The following is a 25,197-nucleotide window of genomic DNA, read 5'->3' as shown; positions in this document are numbered from 1 at the left end:
TTGGCTTAAACAAGTAAATGAATGAACAGCTCATTTACTGGCATCTTGAAGATTTGATCATCCTTTCAGTATCTGCTCAAATTTAATAAACCTGTGTTTCCCCTCATTCATTTTCAGTTGGCAGATGCACCTTGCTACTGATGGCTGTCAGTGGCTGCCGGTGCACTGCTCTATCTGATGTCTGTGTCTCCATCTCTCTTCCACTTGGGTGCCAGCAGCTGAGAGGAATTCATCCTTTCTGCATTCCATTATTTTATATTTTTATGACAGAGGATGTAGTCAAAGTTAGAAAGGAGGTGTTTTGCCTGGATCCATTGAAAATTCATTGGGTTAACTGAAGATCATGAATAAGTTTCCCTTCTTTAGGGACCGGTCAGCTTTGGAGGTCACTGAAACTAGGAAAGAATCTCATGTGGCTACCCAACTTAGCAAGAAAACTTAATTTTTTTTTTATTTTTCAGAAACAATTAACTGAGAGGACACATCTAGCCTTGTGGCCTTTTCCCCCTTTATCCATGCCGCTTTGCTGTCTGAATTATTCTACACCGTTTATAGAAAACCCATAGCTTTTATGCTGTCCTTCGAGTAATGATGCACTTTGTCACACCTGGTAGAAATCTACTAGTCATAAATGGAATTTGGGGGATTCTGTACAAATCTAGACACCCTTTAACTCGAGAACTTATGAAGAAGGTTTATGATGATCATAAGGCTTATGATTATCTTGACTGTGGCAACACACAAACTTGTGTTGTCATTCTGACAGGTGAAGACCAAAAATGAAAGCATATCTACAACCACATTTCTTCAACGTGATAAGTTCCTGGAGATTATTGTTTTAAAAATGTGCTTGCTGCCTGCCACTCTGCTACCAAAAATAGCCAGTCTGAAGGGGCTAAGTGTTAGAGGACATTCCTGGAAACTAGTTCATCAGAGGCCATTTGTGACAAAACATTCTTGAATTATTTTTCACAACCGTTTCTCTCTAGCAAATGAAACTAATTTCTATCAAAAGAGGTAGGTCTTCTTTAAGAATCAAATATACTTTTTACTGCCAAAACGTGAACTAGAAAAATGAACTTAAGCTAGTAGTTTATCTCAGCCATTACAGAGTATCTAACTATTAATGGGAGTCAATGGCGCCAAACACACAATGTACTACAATACTATTTTAGGAGGCAGAAGAAAGGATTGGAAGAAAACATTATTGGCATTTGAACCAGAAAATCTGGAGTCAGGGAACACAGAAGTTCTTTGTTAATAGTTCTATAACCTTGAACAAGTTATTTTGTCTTTCTGATTCTGGGTCTTCAGCTACGAAACACGGCCAAAAATGACTGCTTTGTGTCGTTTGTGTCAAAGACTGAAAGCGTCACATCAGTGAAAATTTGGATAGACACATTGCCGCATACAAATCCGATGCTTTATGATCTCACACTGCACGGATTTGGAAACTACTGCATGTGCACGATTCTCCGCCTAGTTCCTTGCAGGTGGGGATTTTTTCCCCCCCCGGAAAGAAAACTGTAGCTCTGTCCTGAAGATGAGTCCCACAGAGGTTTTGCAGGGTGGAGTTATCGAGAAATTGACTTCGGGGTGAGTAAAACTAAGATCTGGGGAAAGCTGCAGCCACTTTTCCAGGGTAAGGGGCGGTGTCATATGCTTCCTCATGCGGCGAGGACGAAAGTGATCATAAGCCACAGAACGTGGCGCCAGGGTTCACTACTATAAACCATTTCAGGAGACGAAGCTCTGACCTCCCAGGCACCAAGATTTTTACCAACAACCCGGGATGCTCACTGAAGGAGGGAGCGGGTGAGGAGGACACAGGGATTCGAGGGCGGGACAGTCAGGGAGAGGACACAGGTTAAAAAACAGAGACTTCTGTTTTAAGGCTCTCGGGGATCCCTGAGAGTGCCCTTGAGGGCTCCAAGCCGGGAAGCGAGCGCCGGGAAGTGGCGGTTACAGTCCCGGGTCCCGCGCCCTTTCCCGCGCCACTGCTCAGCCGGTTCCGGCGCGCCCCCAAACCCACGCGGGTCTCGGCTCACACTCTCGCGCCCCCACCCGGCCCGCGCCACATCCCACCGGCCCATCCAGTAACGGTTTCTGGACCCGCGGCCTCTCCCCTGCCCCCTCCTTCCCCGCTCACGAGAGCCGCAGTGCTGCGCCGTTTGGAGAGGGGTCATCCGCCCCGGAACCGACGGGAGCGGCCGCGGGTCCGGCCCGTAGAGGCGGCGGAGGGATCCCCCACTTCCAGCCCGCCCCCTCGGGGCTGAACGCCGAGCTACGTCCCGCCGACCCGCGCCCCCCACCCACCCCGCGCCCGCGCCCGCGCCCGCGCCCCGCCGCCCCCGCCGCGCCGCTCCTCCCTCCCGCCCCCTCGCTTCCCCGGCCCCCCCGCTCCGCGGCGCGGCTCTCACGCGCAGCCGAATTCGGCGCCGCCTCCATCAGAGCCGAGCCGGCGGCTCCACCGAACAGCCGCTCCTGCCGCCGCCGCCGGGCCTTCCGCACCCCTTCCCCGTCCCGCCCCCCAGCCCCAGGCGCCCGGGTCCCCTCCCTCCTTTTCCCCCCTCCCTCCCACCCCCTCCGCGCTCTCTCTCCCCGCAGCCAGAGCCCGGGCCGGCAGGAGGGCGGCGGCGGCACAACCATGAGCTTTGAGGGCGGCCACGGCGGCAGTCGGTGTCGCGGGGCGGAGAGCCGGGACGCCGAGCCGCCCCCGCAACCTCCCCAGCCGCCGCCGCCGCCAGGAGAGCCGGCCCCGGTCCCCGCGGCCCCGCGCTACCTGCCGCCGCTTCCCGCGCCCCCCGCGCCCCCCGCGACCCCCGCGACCCCCGAGCGCGCCGCGGGGCCGAGCGAGCCGCCAGGGGAGGTGGCCCAGCGGCGCAGGGGTGCGGACGAGCTGCCGCCCCCGCCCCTGCCCCTGCAGCCCGCCGGCCAGGAAGTGGCGGCGGCCGGCGACTCCGGGGAAGGTCCTAGGCGCCTCCCGGAGGTGGCGGCAGCGAAAGGCGGCCCCGGGGAGTCTGAGGCCAGCGCGGGCGGCGAGGGCGAGCGGCGGGGCGCCGGAGACCAGCCCGAGACGCGCTCGGTGTGCAGCAGCCGCAGCAGCAGCAGTGGCGGCGGCGACCAGCGCTCTGGGCACCAGCACCAGCACCACCAGCCCATCTGCAAGATCTGCTTCCAGGGCGCGGAGCAGGTAAGGCCCGGCGGCGGCTCCAGCTCGCAACGGTCAAGCTTTCAGCACCACGGACAGCGCACGCCTCCCTCCCAGTTGCCTCCAGACAGGCTCCTCTGGTTCTGCCCTGTGAGCGCTAGCTCCAGTGTGCGTTCCCCTTTCCATTCCTGTGAAGGCAAATAAAAATGTCCCAGTGGCGAATACTGGGTTTAATTTCATCTACACTTTTTTTTTCCTTCATGGCTTAGCAGGTACATGTTCCTCAGGTGCTTTAGTGATAATGCCAAAAGTACCTTTTGTGAATTATTCGATGAATTTTGGTTTATGCTTAGAAGCAAACCTATCAGATGTAAGGTGAAGTCCGTTTTCTACAGATGTATCTTGAGACGGATGTCATATCACAACCAGAAAGGGCAGAGTCTTTCCTTATTGCAAATTTGGGTGACTTAATCTCATGGATATGAAAAGCATGTGATAGTTTTTACAAGAGAAATAGGAATGGACTTTGAAAGAAAGGCAATTATGCCAACAATGTACGTTATATTTTGTCAGCAACACAATCCTAAAATTATAAACACCATTGTAGGTGCATGCAAACTTATGTGAGAGTAATCATGCAGAGGAAAGGATAGCATATGTCCCTTACAAATGTGTGGTCTGAGAAAACATTAGGTGTAATGTTTTTAAAAGTAAGGAAATTGCATAAGAATATACAGGCTTTCAGGAATATAGTGCCCTAAGTCAATATTTATGATGCTACATTTAGAAAAATAAAAGCATAATGCCGCTTTCTGGGATGCCGTGCGTTTCTTCTTTAGCAATGATTAAGAATAACTGCAGAGGAAATGCATCTGACCATCCACTTAAAAGTTATTAAAGAGATTTAATAGTACAGCCTTCCCCCACGGGTATTGGGAGCTATATCTTGCAGACATTTTGTATGTTGGTAGAACATTTATGTCATAACTGTAAGTAATATCTTTGAAATAGTTTTAAGACTTTAGTTTCATTCCCATCAGAGGTATAAAATTTTAATTTCATTTCCTAGGATAGAGCCTGATGCTGTATCCTGAGTAAATGGCTTTGAAAGAAAAGAAAGGAAGCATTAGGTTTTTAAAATAGAGCCACAGACACAAATATTCACACTGAGTTGTTTTCTTTTTAGGGTGAGCTGTTGAATCCCTGCCGATGTGATGGGTCAGTTCGGTATACACATCAGCTGTGCCTGCTAAAGTGGATCAGTGAGAGAGGTTCCTGGACCTGTGAACTCTGCTGCTATAGATACCATGTTATAGCCATTAAAATGAAACAACCTTGCCAGGTAAGCAGTTTCAACATTTATTTTTCCTGAAATAATTTTGTTAACATGAATGCACTTAAGCTTAGTTATTACTAAGGATATTTACTTATGCTACTTAAAAACATTTTGTGCAAATTACATTAAAACCAAGATTTAGAATTTGTAAACATGTGTTTTGAGAAAGCCATGACGTTTTATCTGAGAAACTCAAAAGACATTTAATTAAATGGTTTCCTTCATTAATTTTTTACTTATTGATAAAATGATACCCATCTTTTTTCTAAAAAGGCAAGTTGGTAAGATGACTTATAACCCCACTTACATCAATTTTATTCATTAGAAATGTTACACAGTTGATTTTATTAATATTTTGTTAACTTAAGCGTTTAAGCTCTAGTGGGCTCCATTTATGGAGAACAGATACAAGTAAAGCAAAACTTTACTGGTATGAAAATTTTGGTTGAACCTATTAGTTCTAATCTGAATGCTCTTTCCACTTAACCAGGCTTTCTTTTTCATATGATGTTCTTTCGCAGTTAAATTTTTGCTGATTTTCTTCTTTGCTGTGTTCAGCTACATAGTGGATGCAGAAGTAATCGCAACAGTTACTCTCAATAATACTACTGAAATAGTATTCTTACATTTTCTTAAACTTTTTGTGTTAATCACATAATAACACAATACACATAAATCTACAAATGCCCTGGAAAATAGGCCTAAAATTTATTGTGAAACAGATTCAGGTTCTTTGAACAGACAGGTAGAATATACAATATTAGGAATGCCATCTTAAGGAAAAGCAGAATAATGTGTAATTAATGTTATCTGGTAGGCTGAAGTTAAGTAGAAATAAAAGAATAGGGTTCAAAACAGAGGCAAAGGAATGATGGAAGGAAAAAGAATAGGGAATTGCGAAGCTGGGAGGGGAAAATGTAATAAACTCTCGTGTTCCTTGTTGCTATCTAAATCACCCAGTTTGGTTTTTATTCAGCAATGTAATATAGGTGGAACTATTAGTGTTTGCGGAAGGAACCTGGAAGTTGAATTACTAGTGCATTAAGAATTTAAATTTCATAGTTTAGAATTTTTGCATCCTTTATATAGTTTGCAATTAATTTGCATCTCTGATAGTCTCCATTTAATGCATGATTAGCAAGCACAAAATGAAAATATGTATTTCTCAAGCTGACCTAGGGCTTATGAATAATTTGGAAAGAGAAAGCATAAATAATATGGATGAGTGATATTATCATGCTGAAGACAGGCACAAACCTGACACCTTTTCCCAGAACCTCTGATTGAACTTCTTGGGTATCAATTTATGAATCCATCATAGTTGTCTTGAAAAATAGATGAAACCATTTTCAAAGACAGCATATAGGTAGTATAACTGGATCTACAACAGTTTTATCTATAGAAGGATGTGGGAAGATAAGAAATGAGAGAGTTTTGGGCTCTAGAGAAAAGTTCCATGAGAAGAGCTATAGGCAGACGCTCATTGGCTGAAACAGAAGATTATTTCAAAAGCTTGAGCTTATGGCAACTATATGTTAATTCATTTGGGATGATTAATTTTGAAGTAAATAGAGATAAGTACTTGGTGGACATTTTAAAATAAAGAAGAGATAAAGAGCTGGGGAAAAATAGTATTTACTAATTTTAATCCTATAGCAAACGGAATTGGTTACTACTATCTCTTGCTTCATTTAAAAAAGATTCCATAGTTATTTTTTAAGAAGTAACTCCCCAAACTATGCATATGATTTTCCTTTTCCCCAAAAAAGAACTAAAACCCAAAAACTAATCCAGTACTACTAGCATATTTAGGATTAATTTTATTATGACATCTGTAAATACTACTATTACCTGTAACCTGATCTGATTGTTGTAGTGACCTACAAAATCATATGTAGAAACAAAGTTGATACGGATGTGATGATGATAGCTCAGAACATGCTGGAAATGAAATAACTTTCCAGGACTACATCAGATACACTTGTATCTGTGTGAGGCCAATCCCTTGTGAGCAGGTGGTTTCTTGGATGTAGACCAGAACAGAGAACAAATAATAATATTCACAAATACTTTGCCACGCACTGTTCTAAACGTTTTACGTATATGGATACGGATATTTAATCTTCATGACAAATCTAAGAGGTGAGGAATATTTCTATTTTACTTAAAAGGAAACTGAGGCACAGTAAAGTTAAGTAACTTCTACTAGGTACCTATCTAGTAAAAGGCAAAGCCAGGATTCAGACTTAGTCAGTCTGGCTCAGGGCCGCCCTGTTGGAAAGTGTGCATCTCAGTCCCATCCTAGCCACCTTCATGTTTCTGAATCTGTCATGACTTGTCCTGGAAAAGGCTGTAGCAAGCAGGAACTAGTTTCAACCTGGGTCTCTAAGATGCTTTGGGAAGGTTTTGACTGTCTACTGTTGCATAATAAGCCATCTCAATACTTAGTGCTTTAAACAACAACTGTCATTTATGATCTGTTCAGAATCTGTGGGTTGATGGAGGTCAGCTGAGATGTCTTTCTCTGCATACAACATCACCTGAAGCTATCATCATCCAGAGGCTTAACTGGATTGGAACATCCAACAAGGCTTGCCCATTTGACCTGGTTTTGGTGCTGGCTGTTGGCTGGAAGCTCAGTTGGGGCTGCCACCTGGTGTCTCAGTTCTCCCTCCATGTGACTGCTGCTTTTCCCTGTGATAACTGGGTTCCAAGAGCATGAAAGTGAAAATTACAAATCTCTTAAGTCGTGGCCTTGGAAGTGATGTGGTTCCCCATCTGCTGCATTCTTTTGTATAAAGCTAGACAGAGGCCCAACTCAGATTCAAGAGAAGGGAAAATAGACTCCACTTCTGGAGTCTGGCCCTTCTTTTAAAGGGAGTGGCCATCTTTATCCACCATAGGAGTTAGCTTCTAAAATGGCCCTGCCTTCCTGACCTGGTCTCTGCATTTGGTCCTCATGAAGTCCAGGTAGATCAGCACATATCACCATAACTTCCCTTCCAGGGCTCTGAACCAAAGGAGGTTAAAACAGTGTATGCAAGAACTTACCAGTGGTGCTTGATGTATATCCTCAAACACTTTCATGAGCGAGTATTACCACGTTGTATTTCCTTGTGCTCAGAGGAAGATGAGGACAGAGAAAGGCAGTTTTCAGGAAACAGGTGTGTGTGAGGAAAACATGCTGCAGTGAACCTAACACCTTAGTTTCACTTGTTTTTCTCATTGAGATTTGAATTCTTTGAGAATTGGCGTCTAACCTCCCAATTTTATTGGATTTCAGTGATGCTTGGCAGTATGACCCAATAGAAATCTAGCAGATGTATCCTTTGCAACATAGTTAAACCTTAATTGCCATATCATTAGCAGTAGGAGTTAATTAAGACATTTGAGGTAATAAAAATGCATTTGCCTTCCTATCTACTGGCAGAATCTATTTTATTTATTAACATATCCAAGATGATGCGTTAAGGACAATTTGAGAGTAAAGGCTAGTTCTGTTTTGAATCTGGCCCCAAATTAGTGAAATGCGTGGACTTATAAGATCAGCTTTATTTTGAGATGTTGGGAGCATTATACATTAATTAAACCATATTCCAGTTTATGAATGGTTTCAGTATTTTTTCCAGAGGCATGATGGATCTTTGAAGAGATAACATTTATGGGATAAAGTATTGTATGTGAAATTATAAACTTTCTATAAAAGACAGACTGTACTGCCTAAATGAAGAAAAAGCTATGTAAATGGAAGGTAATATCTATGTTATTTTAGAAAAGCTACTTAAACTCTTTGTATCTCCATTGACTCATCTTCAAAAAGGAGTTGACAATAGCACCTGTCTTATACCTTATTTTGAGAATTAGACACATAAATACGTGTGAAATGCTTAGAATGACACCTGGCCCATAGCAGGTGCCATTTAAATGCTGACTCTGGATATTATGATCTGTTCAGTCAGCTTAGAGATGGGGACCTTCACTTGCTCACTTCCACAGGTCCTTCTTGTTTACTTCTCATTGTGTCTCAAAGTGAAGTTAATGGCTCCTCTTTCTATATCCTTCTTTACCCTTGGATTTTTATTCCCTGCTTTTTCTGGGATCCCACCTCAGTTTCTGACCACATCAGTTGACATCCGTAATGAATGAATCAGCATTTTTAAAAGCAGATGTAATGAGATATAATGATCTCAATGCGGTGAGCATACTTACTCTCCAGATGTCCCTCACTGTGGGTCTTATTTATGTCCTTATTGGAGTCTACTCGTAATTGGAGCAATGAGATGCTCTTAAATGTGGCCAAGCACAGGGCAGCACTATTCAAGGTCAGGCAGCCATACTTTGTTTATGCTTTAGAACGGCCCCTGTCAGGTGGGGTGCATGTAACCTGTGAGTAGGTAGAAGGTCAGAGAAGTCTGAGATTTCTGGGGACAATCACAGAAGGGGTAATGGCTGAGCATCAGTTACAGGGAATCGTGGTGTTCACCAACTTTCCTTCTTCCTCCTCCTTCATTGCTTGGAGCACCAGAGGAAAGGACCAGTGTTATCTGCCTGTCTTGCCTACTTGGGAAGGGTTAGAGACTTGCATGTGGTCCATAGACCTTTTCAGGGTTTAGGCTTTGGCCATTGTTATTGGCCTATACTATTTTTTTATTAGACTTTCTCTTACTCCTTTTCCTTTAAAACTCTTCTAATGTGCTGTCAGCAGCAGATCTTCTTGTCGCAGTAAGAATGACTGGGAAATCTCTTAGCAAAGAGAAGGACTTGAGATTATTTTTCATTTTTATCCATGTTCTTAAAACCCTGGGATTCCTCATAATGGATTTGAATCAGAGGGGAATTAGCTAGCAGGTGGGTTTATTTGGCTATCCTTTTTAGGTACAGCTTGCAGACCTTCCTTCTTGTAAAACATATATAGAACTTTAATTAACTTTCTGAGGAACCCGTGGTCATTATTTTTCTAAATGGGGCTCTATCATGAAAGGGGCATTTCCACCTTCAGAACTGATTGCTAGTAGGGTGTAGCTGATGCGCTAAGAGGAGCTGACAAATTATCATTGAAAACTGACTTTGGTTTTGAAAATGTATCAAGAAAACATCAGAGCATGAGCTGTATCTGCATTGCATGCTGTCATTTGAAATCATTCAAGACATTTGCATTTCATGGCTTAAAAATGTCTGCATATGTGCAGCCTGTGACACAGTGAGCCACCCCTTTGACTTTTTCTCTTACTTCCATTCTCTGCAGATTTAATAGCAAACAACAAACTGAGGGGAGATTTTTTTTATTACCATGCCTGAATAACTAAAAAACCATGCTGAGATGTAAGATTTAAATGTCTATCCTGGCATATTTTGTAGGTAACTAAAAATGTCAAAATGAACAGCACATCACGAGGCAATTTTCTCACCTTAGGAGTTATTTTTGTTTCATTTGCTTACTAACTTTCAAAAAATAAGAGTCTGTATTTTACTTCCTAGAAGAGATGAATGATTTTCTGCTGAATAAAATACATAAATTTTACTTTGTATATTACTATGGCCATCTTATCTACTTTACAGACTACATGTACAGTGATTTTACAATTTCTCCTAAGCCAGATGGTTCTGAGACAGTGGTAAAAGGAGCCAAAGGTCATTTAAGGCATTGTGCCCTGGTATTTGCTTCTAAGCTATTTAGAATGAGGCTTGGGGACAATGTGGACCCTATAGATGATACCCTTCAGGACTTCCTTCTCTACACACCTTCTACTTTTCTACATTTTCCAGACCTTTGAAATGCATTTCCCTTTGGACACCTTCCTCTTCTGTGCTTTGTTTGCCCCCCACCCAGCTTCCTGTAGAAGAAAGAACATCCTAGGCAGAAGTGGGTCGACTCATGGGTTAAAGCAAGTCAGGATGGCAAGAAGATTTGGCAGTGGTTGGGTAGAGGAGCCTTGTCATTGGCTCCAAACTCTCTTCACTTGATAACATTTGTATTACTGTTTAAATTAGTGGTTAGAAGACTTTTCCTCTGCAGGGTCAGACAGGAAATATTTTAGGCTAGGAGGGCCATTATAAGCTACTGTCCTAGTATGAAAACTGCCATAGACACTGTATAAATAAATGAGCATGGCTGTGTTCCAGTAAAACTTTACTTATAGAGACTGAAATTTGAATTTCATATCAGCTTAATGTGTCAAGAAAGAGTATTCTTTTTAGAAAAAATGTTTCCCCTGCTGTGTGAAAATATAAAAACTCATGGGCCACACAAAAACAGGTGGTGAGCTGGGTTCACACAGCTGCATTTGGTAGTAATTTAAGCATATGGAGTATTGATTTGGACTTAGGTTTTTATGGCCTCTTAGAAAATTCAATGGGTGGGATGTTTCTAAATTTCTATGTTTCTTTGTAATTTTGAATGAACTTATTATAAACTTATATTATTTAGAAAACGATGGCATTTTAGCTCCATAATGAAATGCTATTAACTTCTCAGTATTAAATATTAAAACCATTGCTTCTTTGAAACAGTTTCTTGGTCATATCAGACTCAAATCCTAAATTCTGAGGAGTCACTTTGGTTAAGTCAGGAGTGGAAAGCAGGGGCATCTCAGAATAAGTGTCCTTGGAACAGGCCACTGTCCTCCTCTCCGTGAGTCCGGGAAGACATTTCAGACAATGCTCTTACCCTGCCCGAGGCTGTCTTCAGTCCAGTAAATATCCTTGGAATATTCCCTTCTGAATGTCTTGAAATGAGATTATTTTAATTTGTTTAGGTTTCTCATCTTTCATTCTGAGGGACAAGCATAGCAATGAGTGGGACAGGTTTTAGAGCACATTATATAACACAGCTCAATATTGCTGACATTCATTTTCTTGGCCACTTTGTGGGCATTCAATGAATATTTATGGTATGAATGAATAAATGAATGAATAGATGCATACCTGAGTGTTTTTGTAAGGTGGCCAGAACCATGGAGGTTATATTATTTCTGCAGTGAGAATATGACTTAGGGAAATCAAATTGCATTCATTACCCATATATTAGCCATCTAATAATTGTTAATTTTCAACTGGTATCTCAAGTTGATCTTCTAATAATGCTATTCTCAAGTTGCCTGGGCAAGTATGTTCAGTTCTTCAGGCCATAGGAAAAAAGCCTTGAGAGTAACACAGAGATCTGTCTTTTTAAACCTAGATTTTTTTTTTTTTATACAAGCTTCCAGTAAGACATATCTGCTCTTTTCAAAAAATAAAATGTCATGGAAAAAGACTGTGAATGTGGAATTACCCATGTGTGACACCCTCGCTTTCTTGAGATTGTCACTGGTTGAAGGGTTTCTTCTAGCATTTGTTCAGGGAATTTGAATAATTTGTTGGAAATTTTACCGTATGATCATGGATATAGATGAGCTGCTAGGAGCATCTACTGGATACAAATTTTTGGTGTGAAATCTGCCACCTGGCTGAAAACAAGGTGACTTGTTTTGATGAGCAGTTTGCACAGTTGTAGCATAACTTCAAAAATGATTTTCCACCGGTGAATACAATACTCAAACCCGGGGAGATGTAGCCAGAGAACAGGCTATTTCCTCCTCACTAATTTCCTGCTTTGCCTTGGCATGTAGCTGTGCTGTGATGTGACTGATGTTTTGATAAAGGGATTGGTATAAAGGAAACTCGGCTTCTTTCTATTTTGGGACCTTCTGAGAGTAGAAAGGGATGACTCTGAGGGCAGAATGAGAGTACTTCCGACCCTTCAGAATAGCAGGGAATGGACTGATGAGTAGATAATTATCTACAATTACAAGTAAATGGATGGCAGACAGAGGAGTTGGCCAAGAAAAACTGCACTGTGGTTTGTGCTTTCTGTATCCTTGGATATCTGACAACATCTTCCCTATGAGTGCAACTCATAATTCAAAAGCTGTTCCACATGATTTAGCCAAATGAAGTCGATGCAAGAAGAGGTGGACTGGAACCTGTTATTTGGGAAGACATGACAAAAACCCGGAAACGTTTCTATATCGGCAAAGTCAATAAGGAAACTTATTGAGGACACATTTCTTATTCCATCCTTCCCTTAGGAGTGGAATGCTTTGAAAACTACCATCTAAAAAGATGCTTTCTCTCTAGTTTTTACCTCTTTGAGTTGGCTCATTTTGACCTATGACACCTGGACAGTGGATGTCCCTTCATTACAACGATAGAGTTCCATTGTTGCCTTCATGTGCCTTTTAGTTTTACTTCGCTTTTTGGTATACTGATTTGGTGCGGGTGGCCAAGTGCTTAATTTGGACCTGGGGTGTTGGGGGTGGGGGGGATGCCTCCCATAAGTATCCAGCTCTTATTCCAGGAATGCCCCAGGCACTCCGTTGTTTGATATGGTCTTGTGGTTGTACAAGATTTCATCTCCCTACTCCATTTGTGTCAGGACTCTGAGCTACAGAATCGTTCAAATGAATAAGGGATTGTTTCAGAACACTTACATAGGCTTGCCTTGGTTTGTTCAATCTGTTAGAAGAGGCTTTAAGAAGGAAGCCTCTTTCACACAATGTGAGGGGACTTTTCTTATATTCTTATTAACCAGTTTTCCAGAGCCCGCAGGAAATACTTTTGCCCTGTTCTCTTTCCCCCAACTCTCTCCCTGGTATTAACTTGTTTCCTATGTTATATTTGTAGATTTTTAAAAAAACATAAATATGTATACAAGGGCCCTCTCTATTTTTTTTTTAAATAAAGGAAATAAAAATCTTAGACTAGTGAAGAGCATAGGATTTGCCAGGCCTGTATTGAGCATTCAGTAAATATCTGTCTTGTCCTTCTTCCATCTCTTTCTTCCTTTTCCTAACATCATCTAACTCTCATCTTTTGTGTGGGAATGAGTAAGTGGGAGGTTTCCAGTGAGACCTCCAGCCCCATGGAGAGAAGGGCACAGTGAATAGGGGGAAGTCTTTGCCTCCGTGGCATTCTCGAGGGCCAACCATGCCACGCTTTCTTCCCCTGGAAGCAGAAAGAAATTTTGAATGCAAAACCACCTTTCTGTCTCCTCCTAAACAGTCTTTGCTTTCACAGTGGTCTCTCTCAGTCATACTATCATAGCTTCTGTTAAAAAAAAAAAAATCATTTTCAAATCTAGGCAAGGTTTTCAGCAATTTGAGAAGTAGTTGAAAGACATTAAAACATGCTAAGCCAACAAGATTACAACTAACTGTGCCAGAATTTTTTGGGTAGCTGTGGGTGACATGGTTCCTAGGCTATGGAATGAAAGATGCTTTGATATTGGAAAGATGTCGAGTGATTTGGTGAAACATATAAGGATGGGTGATGAATCTCCCTGCCTCCTGTCTACTTACTCCCCTCAAGCTGAATACCACTAAGACTGAAAGCAATATCTGTTACAGAAAATAAAACTTGAAAAAGAAATATGCTGCTTTATTTTGGACATGATTAAACTCTACTACAGTAAGCTTCAGGGAAAAACACCAGCCATACCTTGAATTGCCCATGGGGAGAATTCCAGTATGAAGTGATGATGGATCCATGATTATTCATATAACGTGACACAGTGACGGATCGGTGTGTGTTTGTTTATATTTTGGTCTGGAAGATGATTTTACTCATGTTCTAGAGGTAGCCTCAAAGTATTTTTTATTGTTTTCTACTACATTACCGATAGTAGAAATTGGTACTTTTAAATTGATAATTCGTACTTTTTTATTCTTTTTTCATTGATTCAACACATAAACCACTACTACATAACAGACACTGTTCTAGGCCGTAGAGTTACAGAGTTGGTTAAAACAAGCAGGGCCTCTGCTTCTAGAACTTAAATTATTGATGGTAAGGAACAGAAGAAAAACAAGGGAGCAAATAAATACAAAAATTAGTTAATTATAGATTGTGTTAATGATGCTAATGGAAATAAACTGGGTGTGAGAGTTAATTTTATGTGTCATGGGGAGCCCAGGTATTTGGTCAGACAGTGTTCTGGGTATGTCTGTGAAGGTGTTTCTGGGCGGATGAACACTGGAATTGGTAGACAGACAAAGCACACTCGAAAGCAGATGGCCTCCCTCATGTGGGAGAGCTGCAGCCAGTCAGTTCAAAGCCCGACTAGGACAAAAAGGCTGACCTTCCCTTGACTTAGAGAGAACTCGGCTTACCTGTTTTCAAGCTGGAACATCATTATTTTCTTTGGACTTCAACCGAAACACTGGATCTTTCTGGGTCTCAAATGTAACAGCCTTTGGACTAGTAGGCTTTCAGATCTGTGCTTTCCTCCCTCTTGATTCTCATGCCTTTGGACTTGCACTGGAACCACAGTCTTGGCTCTTTTGAGTGTCCAGCTTCTGATTGCAGATCTTGGGACTTGTCACCTTCCATAGTTGTGTGAGCCAGTTCCTTATAATTACTCTCTTTACACACATGCGCGCACACACATGTGCACACACACACGTGTATATACAGACAGTTCCCAACTTACAATGGTTTGACTTACAATTTTTCAGTTTCATGATGGTGTGAAACTGATATGCATTCAGTATGCTCCTCAGCTTACAATGGAGTCATGTTAGGACATAAACTCTTCATAAGTAAATGAACATCGTTGTATGTTCCTCACACTCATATGTATACACACACACACATCCTATTGGTTTTGCTTCTCTGGTGAAACCTGACGAATATACTGGATGATTAAAAAGAGTGTGCTAAATGGATCATGTACTTGATTAGAGTGGGGTACATTCTTATAAACTCATGCTCCACTTAAGCATGAGTTTATATAAACTATACATTTGTAGCTATTTCTATATTGACTATGCATTGTAATCATTTCTATATTTCATACATATGTAACCGTTTCTATATAAATGATTATATATAGAAATATATGTAACCATGTAGAAATTTACGTATCTGTGAAAGATATATAAATGTTACATATATAAATTTCTATATATATTTGTAAATGTTTCTATATGTAACCATATATGTTTCTATATGTAACCAATTCTATATGTAAAAATGATTTTTATAGTTTATATAAACTCAGGCTTAAGCAAATCATGAGTTTATATTGATGTATTCCACTCTAATCAAGTATCACATGATCCATTTTGTCTCTCTTGATAGACATGGTTAAATATAGAAATATTTACACATATACTTATACTTTGATTAGTATACATATGTATGTTTTCTAGCTCTTGTCTGTTGAGGGGGTTCAGTATTCGTGGCACCTGAGTGAGAATAAGCTCACCTGGCACCAGATGTCAGTTTCTAACATCATTCTCCAATTAAAAAAATAGTCACATGCAATATGAGACTGGAGCTCCTTGTAGTGCCAGATTGTAAAGAAGTGCTCAAAAAACAAAAAAAATGGAGATAAGTCATCAAAGGGACACAAGAGCCAACCTGGAAGAACCCCCAGTGACTAAAACTGGAAATATTTGAGCAACAATTTAGCTTGGATTGTAACTTGAACTATAATATAAAAATCTGTAGGTGAACACCAATACAAATAAATCATCAAACAAATAAATAAATGGGAGAGAAAAGACAAGTCTCCCTTACGGAATTCCAAATAATTGCACTGGTGCTTCAGTGGTAAAATTCTCGCCTCCCAAATAATTTATGTATATAATCTCCCCTCCAGGAGGTATAGCTCAATTCCCCCTATCCTTTGTACTCAGTGACTTGTTTCCAAAGAGTAGGTTGATAATAGAGTGGAAAGAATGTGGAAATACCTTTACAATCGAGAAGGCTAGCAAATTCTACGTAACCAAGGTGATCAAGTTTAATATTATCAGTGATAACTGATAGCATTATCACTGGTAAGTCATGTTGATCGCATGTGCCTCTGGTATGAGATGTGATGAGATTATTTCACCTGTGGTCTTCCTCTCTAAAACCTGTAAGTATAGTCTAACCATGAGAAAAACATCAGACAAAACCAAACTGGGGGCAATCTAGAAAATAACTTGAGGAGTACTTCTCAAAGCTGAAGAATAAACAGGGTAAGTCTCAGAAACTGTCACGAACCAGAGACTAAGGAGATATGATGACTAAATGTAATGTGGTCTTCTGGATATAGGATCTTGGAAAGAAAAAGGTCATGAGAGAACTAAGTATGGAACTTAGTCAATAGTAATGTACCAGCGTTGGTTTATTAGTTGTGACAAATAAGACTATAGCAATGTAAGATATTAACAATAGGGGAATTGGGTTCAGGGTGTGTGGCAATTGTTTGTACAACCTTTGTAACTTTTATATAAATAAAAAATTACTCTAAAATGAAGTTTGTTAAAACGAACAAACAAAAATAATGCAGGGTGATTTATAATCCTTTGGGTATATACCCAGTAATGGGATGGCTGGGTCAAATGGTATTTCTAGTTCTAGATCCTTGAGGAATTGCCACACTGTCTTCCACAATGGTTGAACTAGTTTACAGTCCCACCAACAGTGTAAAAGTGTTCATATTTCTCCACATCCTCTCCAGCACCTGTTGTTTCCTGACTTTTTAATCATGGCCATTCTGACGGGTGTGAGATGGTATTTCATTGTGGTTTTTTGATTTGCATTTCTCTGATGGCCAGTGATGATGAGCATTATAAAGACACATGCATACGTATGTTTATTGTGGCACTATTCACAATAGCAAAGACTTGGAACCAACCCAAATGTCCATCAGTGACAGACCGGATTAAGAAAATGTGGCACATATACACCATGGAATACTATGCAGCTATAAAAAAGGATGAGTTCACGTCCTTTGTAGGGAAATGGATGCAGCTGGGAATCATCATTCCCAGCAAACTATCACAAGAACAGAAAACCAAACACTGCGTGTTCTCACTCATAGGTGGGAACTGAACAATGAGAACACTTGGACACAGGAAGGGGAACATCACACACTGGGGCCTGTTGTGGGACAGGGGGAGCGGGGAGGGATAGCATTAGGAGATATACCTAATATAATTGACGAGTTAATGGGTGCAGCACACCAACATGGCACATGTCTACATATGTAACAAAACTGCATGTTGTGCACATGTACCCTAGAACATAAAGTATAATACAAATATTAAAAAATTTAAAAAAATAATAAAAAAAATACAAGGAAGGCCAAGACTAGATAGAAGGGGTAGGGAAAGTCTGAGGAGGTGACGTCTGAGATTAGACCTAAATGTTGATGACGATCCTACCTTTGAAAAATTATTATTTGAAGAGTATTCTAGAAGGGGAAGAGTGACACCAAAGACTCTAAGCAGGGAAGGACTGGGTGTTTGAGGGAATAAAAGGACCATGTGGCTGGACAGCTTTGAGTGAGGAGGCATAGGAGCTGTCATGAGGAATTGGAGTTTCACTCAAGAGCTGTGGGAAGTTGTTGGAGAGTCTCAGGCAGAGAAATAACAATAATAATAATATAATAGATGCCTTCAGTTGCTTTGTGGAGACTGGACTGGAGAGAGGCAGGGCTAGAAGCATGGATACTGTTAAAATGTTCCTTTGGTGAACAAAATGGTGACCTTTGCTAGGATGATGGCAGGGATGAAGAAAAATGGATACGTTTGAAAGATGCCTTTAAAGTAGAAACAATAGGTTTTTAATTTTGTTTTACAATTTATTTTTGGCAAAAACATGTGGACTTTAACTTCACATTATTTATAGTCTTTATTTCATTTATGGTCAATAGTTATTACATATTTTGCTGTAGAAATATTGTGATTGGCTACAGGGTGCTCACCTAAATCCTGATGGTGGTGTGGATGTTTTATACTATGCTGAAAATGCACCATATTATATTTTAAAAATCCAGACAGTTTGGAACCCTGAAACACATATGGCCCAAAGTGTTTTGGGTAAGAGACTTTGGCCTAACATACGACCTGTCCTAGAGGGTGAAGTGTTCTATAGATGCCTGTATGGTGTAGTTGATTTATAGTGTTAGGTGTGGTGGCTGATAGTGTTGTTCAGGACTTCTATTTCCTTGTTAATCTTCTATTGAAAGTGGGGTATCGACGTTTACAACTATTACTGTTGAATTGTCTATTTCTCCGTTCAATTACGTCCATTTTTTCTTCACATATTTTGAGACTGGGTTGTTAGCTGCAAATATATTTAAGTGTTATATCTTCCTGATAGATTGACCATTACATTATTGCAGAATGTCCTTTGTCTCTATGTCATAGTTTGTTTGTGCTGTTACAACAAACTACACTAGGCTGGGTAATTTAATAAATAGCAGACATTCATTTTCACAGTTCTGGAGGTTGGCAGACCAGGATCACTAGCAGGTTGGGTGTCTGGTGAGGGCCCAGCTTTCACTTCCAAGTGGCATTTTGTTACTGCATCCTCTGGAGGGGACAGACACTGGGTCTTCACTTAATGGAAGGGACCCAATGTCAAAAGGAGGATAAATGCCATGTTATCACATGGCAAAGAACAGAAGAAAGCAAACCTACTCCCTCTAGCCCTCTTATAAAGGCCCTAATCCCATCTATGAGAGCTTTGCCCTCATCACTTAATTACCTCTTAAAGCTCCACCTCTTAATATTATTACATTGATGACTAAGTTTTAACCTACACATTTTAGAGGAACATCATCATTCAAATCATAACACTCTAATAACAAGCTTTGTCTGCGTGTCTATTTTTCCTGATGTTAATATAACTACTCAAGTTCTTTTTTATTTACTATTTGTATGATTTACTGTTTCATCCTTTTACTTTAAACCTATTTGGTTTTTGCATATAAAGTGTGCCTCTCACAAAAAGCATATAGTTGGATTATAGGGTAATGGATTTTGGACCTGTATGATGTTATTCCTGGAATACAGCCTTATGAAAATCAAATATTGTAGGGATTGCTTTCTGATTGTGATGTAATCAATTTAGCACAGTCTAAGATTCCCTAATCATGGTGAATATGTGCTGTCTGAGATTATGTTTTTTTAATCCCTAGATGGAATTGCTGTGAATATTCTGTTAACCTATGGATTTAGGCAATTGTCCTCTTCCATAACTTGTGAAGGAACAATTTTGTTTTTCCCTATTTTCTCCTTCCGCCACCACCTGAGACCTGTTGTGAGCAACCGAGGAGTTGTGGAAACCTGTTCTTTTCTAGTAAACAGGAAATTCTTATTGCCATTCATAGTCAGTTGCTTCTTCTGCACCTCCAGAGTGTCTTGACTATGAAGTTATGTTGACACAATTAGCTTTTGTAACTTAAGCGCCCTACTGTTAAAAATTTGTTATACATCTTTTAGAAGAGTTGAGACAGTATGAGGATCAGTGTAATATAATAAAAAAAAGCATGGACTTTGACCATATGCAGACCAAATCCAGCTTTCAGCTCAGCCACTTACTCAGCTGTATAAGCAACAATGCTACTCTATGTTGAATTTCTTTTTTTTTTTTTTTGAGACGGAGTCTTGCTCTGTGGTCCAAGCTGGAGTGCAGTGGCGCCATCTCGGCTCACAGCAAGCTCTGCCTCCCGGGTTCACGCCATTCTCCTGCCTCAGCCTCCCCAGTAGCTGGGACTACAGGCGCCCGCCACCACGGCCAGCTAATTGTTTTTTTTTTTTTTTTGTATTTTTAGTACAGAGAGGGTTTCACCGTGTTAGCCAGCATGGTCTCAATCTCCTGACTTCGTGATTTGCCCGTCTTGGCCTCCCAAAGTGCTGGGATTACAGACGTGAGCCACTGCGCCCGGCCTCTATGTTTAATTTCTTAATGTTGGAAGAATGAAATCAAGTAACATTTTCAAAATGCCTGGCATTTGATGGTCTCTTATTGATTCTTGACTCCTAGTCTTATTAGAACAAGACTTGCAATACATAAAATTGTGTTGTATTTTGGGTTTGCTGTATATTCATTTATTCATCCATTTAATATTTCAACAAATATTTATTAACTACCTACTAGATGCCAGTATTCTAGGCAATGGGGATGAATAAAAGTAAACAAGCCGGGCGCGGTGGCTCACGCCTGTAATCCCAGCACTTTGGGAGGCCGAGGCAGGTGGATCACAAGGTCAGGAGATCGAGACCATCCTGGCAAACACGGTGAAACCCCGTCTCTACTAAAAATACAAAAAATTAGCCGGGTGTGGTGGCGGGTGCCTGTAGTCCCAGCTACTGGGGAGGCTGAGGCAGGAGAATGGCGGGAACCCGGGAGGCGGAGACTGCAGTGAGCCGAGATTGTGCGACTGCACTCCAGCCTGGACGACAGAGCAAGACTCTGTCTCAAAAAAAAAAAAAAAAAAAGTAAACAAAAAAGACAAAATCTCAGTTAGGCTCATACCTTGCAAACAGACTGATAATATGTAAGTAGAAATTCCTAGTGAAAGAACTAATCATAAGAAAAAAAATTGGGCAATGAAGGGGGATATGAATTGTTGAGAGATATTGTTAAAATATTACATAGAATGGCCAGTGAAGGCTACCAATCCATGATCTTTGAATTCAGTGACAGATTTTAAAAAATATATTGCCTTCTAGAAATAGGGTATGCTAGTGAATATTTACTATGGTTTGTTTTCCTTCTGAAGTATATTTTACTCTGTGTTTTAGTTTTCCGTGAGTTAACTGGAGAGGTCAATGTTTATAGGTTATAGTTTTATAGTTTATATCAGTATGTAAAAAACCTTGATAAAGGCTCCGTTTTCTCAATCTATTTTATATCTAGTATGTTATAGTGAGACGTTGGTTTTAGGGGCATGGAAAAAATGAGTACAATCAGACAGACATTAAGAGAAAAAGAATAGTGAAAATGGATTCTGGATTCTGAGAAACAGGTGGTCAATTTGCTCCTCCTGAGTTATTTAAAATATGTATTTATGTTGCCATTTTAAGCATTTAATTTATAGAATTATCAAAGCATTAGGATTTCAAAAACCTCTATATGATAAATTGGGTCTACCTGGGATTATAATTATTTTTAATATCCATTTTTATAAATACAGTTGATAATACAACAATGAAAAAAATTTTAGACCTGTTTTCTCCTTGGCCAAGTACAGTTTTTCTGTTAAAAGCCCATAGTTTCTGAGATGGATTATATTGAAGAGAAGCTTCATCATCTCATTGAATGCCCTCTAGGAACTTGGCTATTTGGAGAATGAATATTTGAGGCTGTAATTTTCAAGATAATATAATTGGGAGATATTGAAGTGGCTTGTACACGACTTGGCCACTGGAAAAGACACACAATGGCTTAAAGAGGGGAAATAACTTTTTATGTTGCTCCTGGAGCTACACAAATTGATATCTGGGCTTCCAGACTCCATTTGAAATAAATGGCTTCCATTTATCAGTGTGGTAAGATGCTGGGAAGCCCGTATTTTTTGAATCTTTGCCATTGACAGTGAATATGGATATAAAGGAGTTTTGAAGGGTGAAGATTCCTTCCTCTGCAAAACTTTTAACAATATGGAGACATTTTGTTTGAGCTTATGGTACTTAGTCAACCAAAATGGAATAATCCATTCCCCAAATAAGATGGGAAATGTCATCCATAACTTAAAACCTTTAACTCTCAGAATCCATAAGCATAAGTGGATTATTAGGAATCTTTTATTCAGGAGAAAAGCAATGGTCATTTCATGAGGAATAAGATGTGCTATTTATGAACACATGCAGGAAGGAAGACAGATCATTTTTAGGATAAATACTCTCCATGCAGCCCTTGTCTGGGTTTCCTGAATTTGGCTGATTGCTTTCACAGTGGACTGGTTTAGATCATCTGTTAAAAGTTAAAACCCTTTCAAAATAAGCCAGTGTGTTCTGAGGGTTTACAGGAGCAAGCATCCTAAGTGTTGGTATCCATTTCCTCAGTTAGACGTCAGAAGGGCTTCACTGTGCAACTCTGCCCTCTAGTGTTTCACATAAACTACAGTTGTGTTCTTGGAATTTGACTCAGAGTGCACAGAGCTCCATTAGGTTAGAGACATTTCTATGTATTTTTTTCACCTTTTTGGAAAATAAATTTGACCAAGATTCCATTTACTTAAAAAGCTTTGCCATTTGTTATTGCTCACCTAATTTGTTTAAAACCAAGGTGTCTATTTCTCTATTTGATGAGATTTTGATTTAATCAATCATTTTCCATTTTCTTTATTCCACTTTGTAATCTGGGCATTTAAATCTTTACTTCTTAACTATCTTAAGAATATAAAGCATGTGATCTCAGGCATAATATTAAACCCATTTAAAGTTGACACAGTGAGTACATTCAAATTTTGATTGTTCATTGTGTAGCTGGGTGCAACAAGTTTAAGTAAAAGATAATTATAACATCTAGTGGTCTCTGGCAAGATATTTGTGATACATTGATGATCAAATATTTTAGATATTTTTCTCAACTAAGAAAAAATTCTTTAGAGGGTATCACTTATTTGGGTTAATGTATCTAAAAGCAACCATTGACCAGTTATAGGGGAAGTTTTGTTATTTGAAAGAGAAACAGTGGTTGTGTTTTGGCTTCTTTTGTTTGGCTTTAGATTTTCAAAGATGACATTTTATTTTGCTTAGGGCAACATTTTTAAAGAGAATTAGATGAGAAACCATTTTCATGATGTCAAACTTATGAACTATATTTGAAAATGAGACTTTTAATTACTAAGGATTATTTTACTAATGGCAAGCCATCTTGCTGGAGGGAGACATTTTTTTTCCAAGCAGCTTAAGTTCTTAGTTAACAACCAGAGGAACATTAACTAAGCAGTAACTATTGAGGCACCGACCCTCTCCTGAGGATCAGTCATTGATGGGAGGATGTAGGGAGAATGAGCCTCCCTGGCATGTTGTGAATCCCTGAAAATGGCTTTGTACCCTGGAAATAACTGAAAATAAAAAAGAAATAAAAGAAGAAAAAAGAAGAGACAGAAATAATTTTCTTTTTCTAAATGGGAAATATAACTTTATTTCAGAGGTATAAAGCAATTCAAGAACATTAATAATGGGTATTAGACAAACATTATTTGTCTGGAAGCACATACATATCCTTTCAGATCAATGAGGACAAAATTGCTCTTGGTTTGATGCACAGAGAATATGACCTATTAGTTACTGAAAATGAATGGTGTGGAAGTAGCTCTAAAGAACTTGGTTTGTTGTACTGTCTCTGCCTTATTGTCTAACTCATATACCAAGAACTATTTGAAAGTGTGGCAAAAGATAGAAGGAATGCTATTCCGTTTCAGGAAAAACCATTTTAACTGTGGGTTTCAAGGGTCTTTCAGGTGGAGCTGGGGCTTCTGGAACTGACTTTAGGAGCAGGAAGCTTCCGTTGTATGATGGCGTGTCCATAAAACTTATTAAACTTATTTTATTTATATAATTTTTCAAGATAGATCATCGAATTTTAATGTTACTGAGTATGAGAAGTTTGTCAATATGGTTTTATTTTCTTAAATAGTTACTTTAAATTGATGAATAGAAGTTGTATTTATTTGTTATGTACAACATGATATTTTGAAATATGCATACATTGTGGAATGGCTAAATCGAGCTAGTTGGCATATCCATTACCTCGCATACTTATCATTTGTTGGGGGTGAGAACACTTAAAATCTACTCTCAGCAATTTTCAAGAATGCAATACATTGTTGAGAACACATTGACACAGGGAGGGAAAAACACACACTGGGGCCTGTTGAGCGGTGCGAGGAGGAAGAGCATCAGGAAAAATAACTAATGCATGCTAGGCTTAATACCTAGGTGATGGGTTCATAGGTGCAGCAAACCACCATGGCACACTGTTACCTATGTAACAAACCTGCACATGTACCCCGAAACTTAAAATACAATTTAAGAAAATAATGCAATACATTGTTATTAACTGTAGTCAACATGTTGCACAATAGATCTCCTGAGCTTATTTCTTCTATCTAACCCTTATTTTATATTCTGTGACAAACATCTTGTCACCTTCGGCCCTTGGTAACCACCATTCTGCCCTCTGCTTCATGTGTTTGACTTATAGATTCCATAGGTGAGATCATGTGGTATTTGTCTTTTTTTGTGCCTGGCTTATTTCACTTAACATAATGTCCCTCAGGTTCATACATGTTGTTGCAAATGAATAGTATTCCATTATGTATAGATGCCACATTTTCTTTATTCATTCATCTGTTGATGAACACAGGTTGATTCTATATTTGGCTATTGTGACTGTTGCTGCAATGACTATGGGAGTGCAGATATCTATGGATCATACAGTAGTTCTATTTTTAATTTTGGGGGTAACCATCATACTGTTTTCCATAATGTCTGTACTAATTTACATTCCCACTAACAGTGTGTGAGTGCTCCCTTTTTTCTACATCTTTGCCAACACTTGTCTTTCATCTCTTTGATAATAGCCATCTAACAGATGTGAGGTGATATGTAATTCTGGTTTTAATTTGCATTTTCCTAATGATTAGAAATGCTGGGCATTTTTTATATGCCTATGCCTGTTTCATATGTCTTCTTTTGAGAAATGTCTCTTTAAGCCCTGTGCCCACTTTTTAATTGGATTAGTTGTTTTCTTAGTATTGAGTTGTTTGAATGCCTTATATGTTTTGGATATTAACTCCTTATCAGATAGATGGTTTGGAAATATTTTCTCTCATTCTATAGGTTATCTCTTCACTCTGTTGATTGTTTACTTTGCTTTGCAGAGCTTTTTAGTTTGATGTAATTCCTGTCTATTTTTGCTTTGTTGCTTGTGCTTTTGGTAT

General features: G+C 39.8%; 1 protein-coding gene across 2 annotated transcripts in view; it reads left to right on the top strand.

The window, feature by feature from the left end:
- Window positions 1–2,449: 2,449 nt before the first annotated feature.
- Window positions 2,450–25,197, top strand: part of MARCHF11 (membrane associated ring-CH-type finger 11) — a 115,359-nt gene continuing 92,611 nt past the window's right edge. The window contains exons 1-2 of one of the 2 annotated variants that reach the window (XM_005556863.5): window positions 2,450–3,193; window positions 4,338–4,493. In XM_005556863.5, the coding sequence (XP_005556920.3) occupies window positions 2,648–3,193; window positions 4,338–4,493 (702 nt within the window). In that variant the 5' untranslated portion in view covers window positions 2,450–2,647. The remainder of the gene's footprint in view (window positions 3,194–4,337; window positions 4,494–25,197) is intronic. The other variant, XM_073995097.1, reaches the window with a different exon arrangement.

Source organism: Macaca fascicularis, chromosome 6, assembly GCF_037993035.2.
Source record: "Macaca fascicularis isolate 582-1 chromosome 6, T2T-MFA8v1.1".
Classification (NCBI taxonomy): Eukaryota; Metazoa; Chordata; class Mammalia; order Primates; family Cercopithecidae; genus Macaca; species Macaca fascicularis.
Note: the sequence above shows the minus strand (reverse complement) of the source record. Positions and strands in the feature narration are given on the sequence as shown.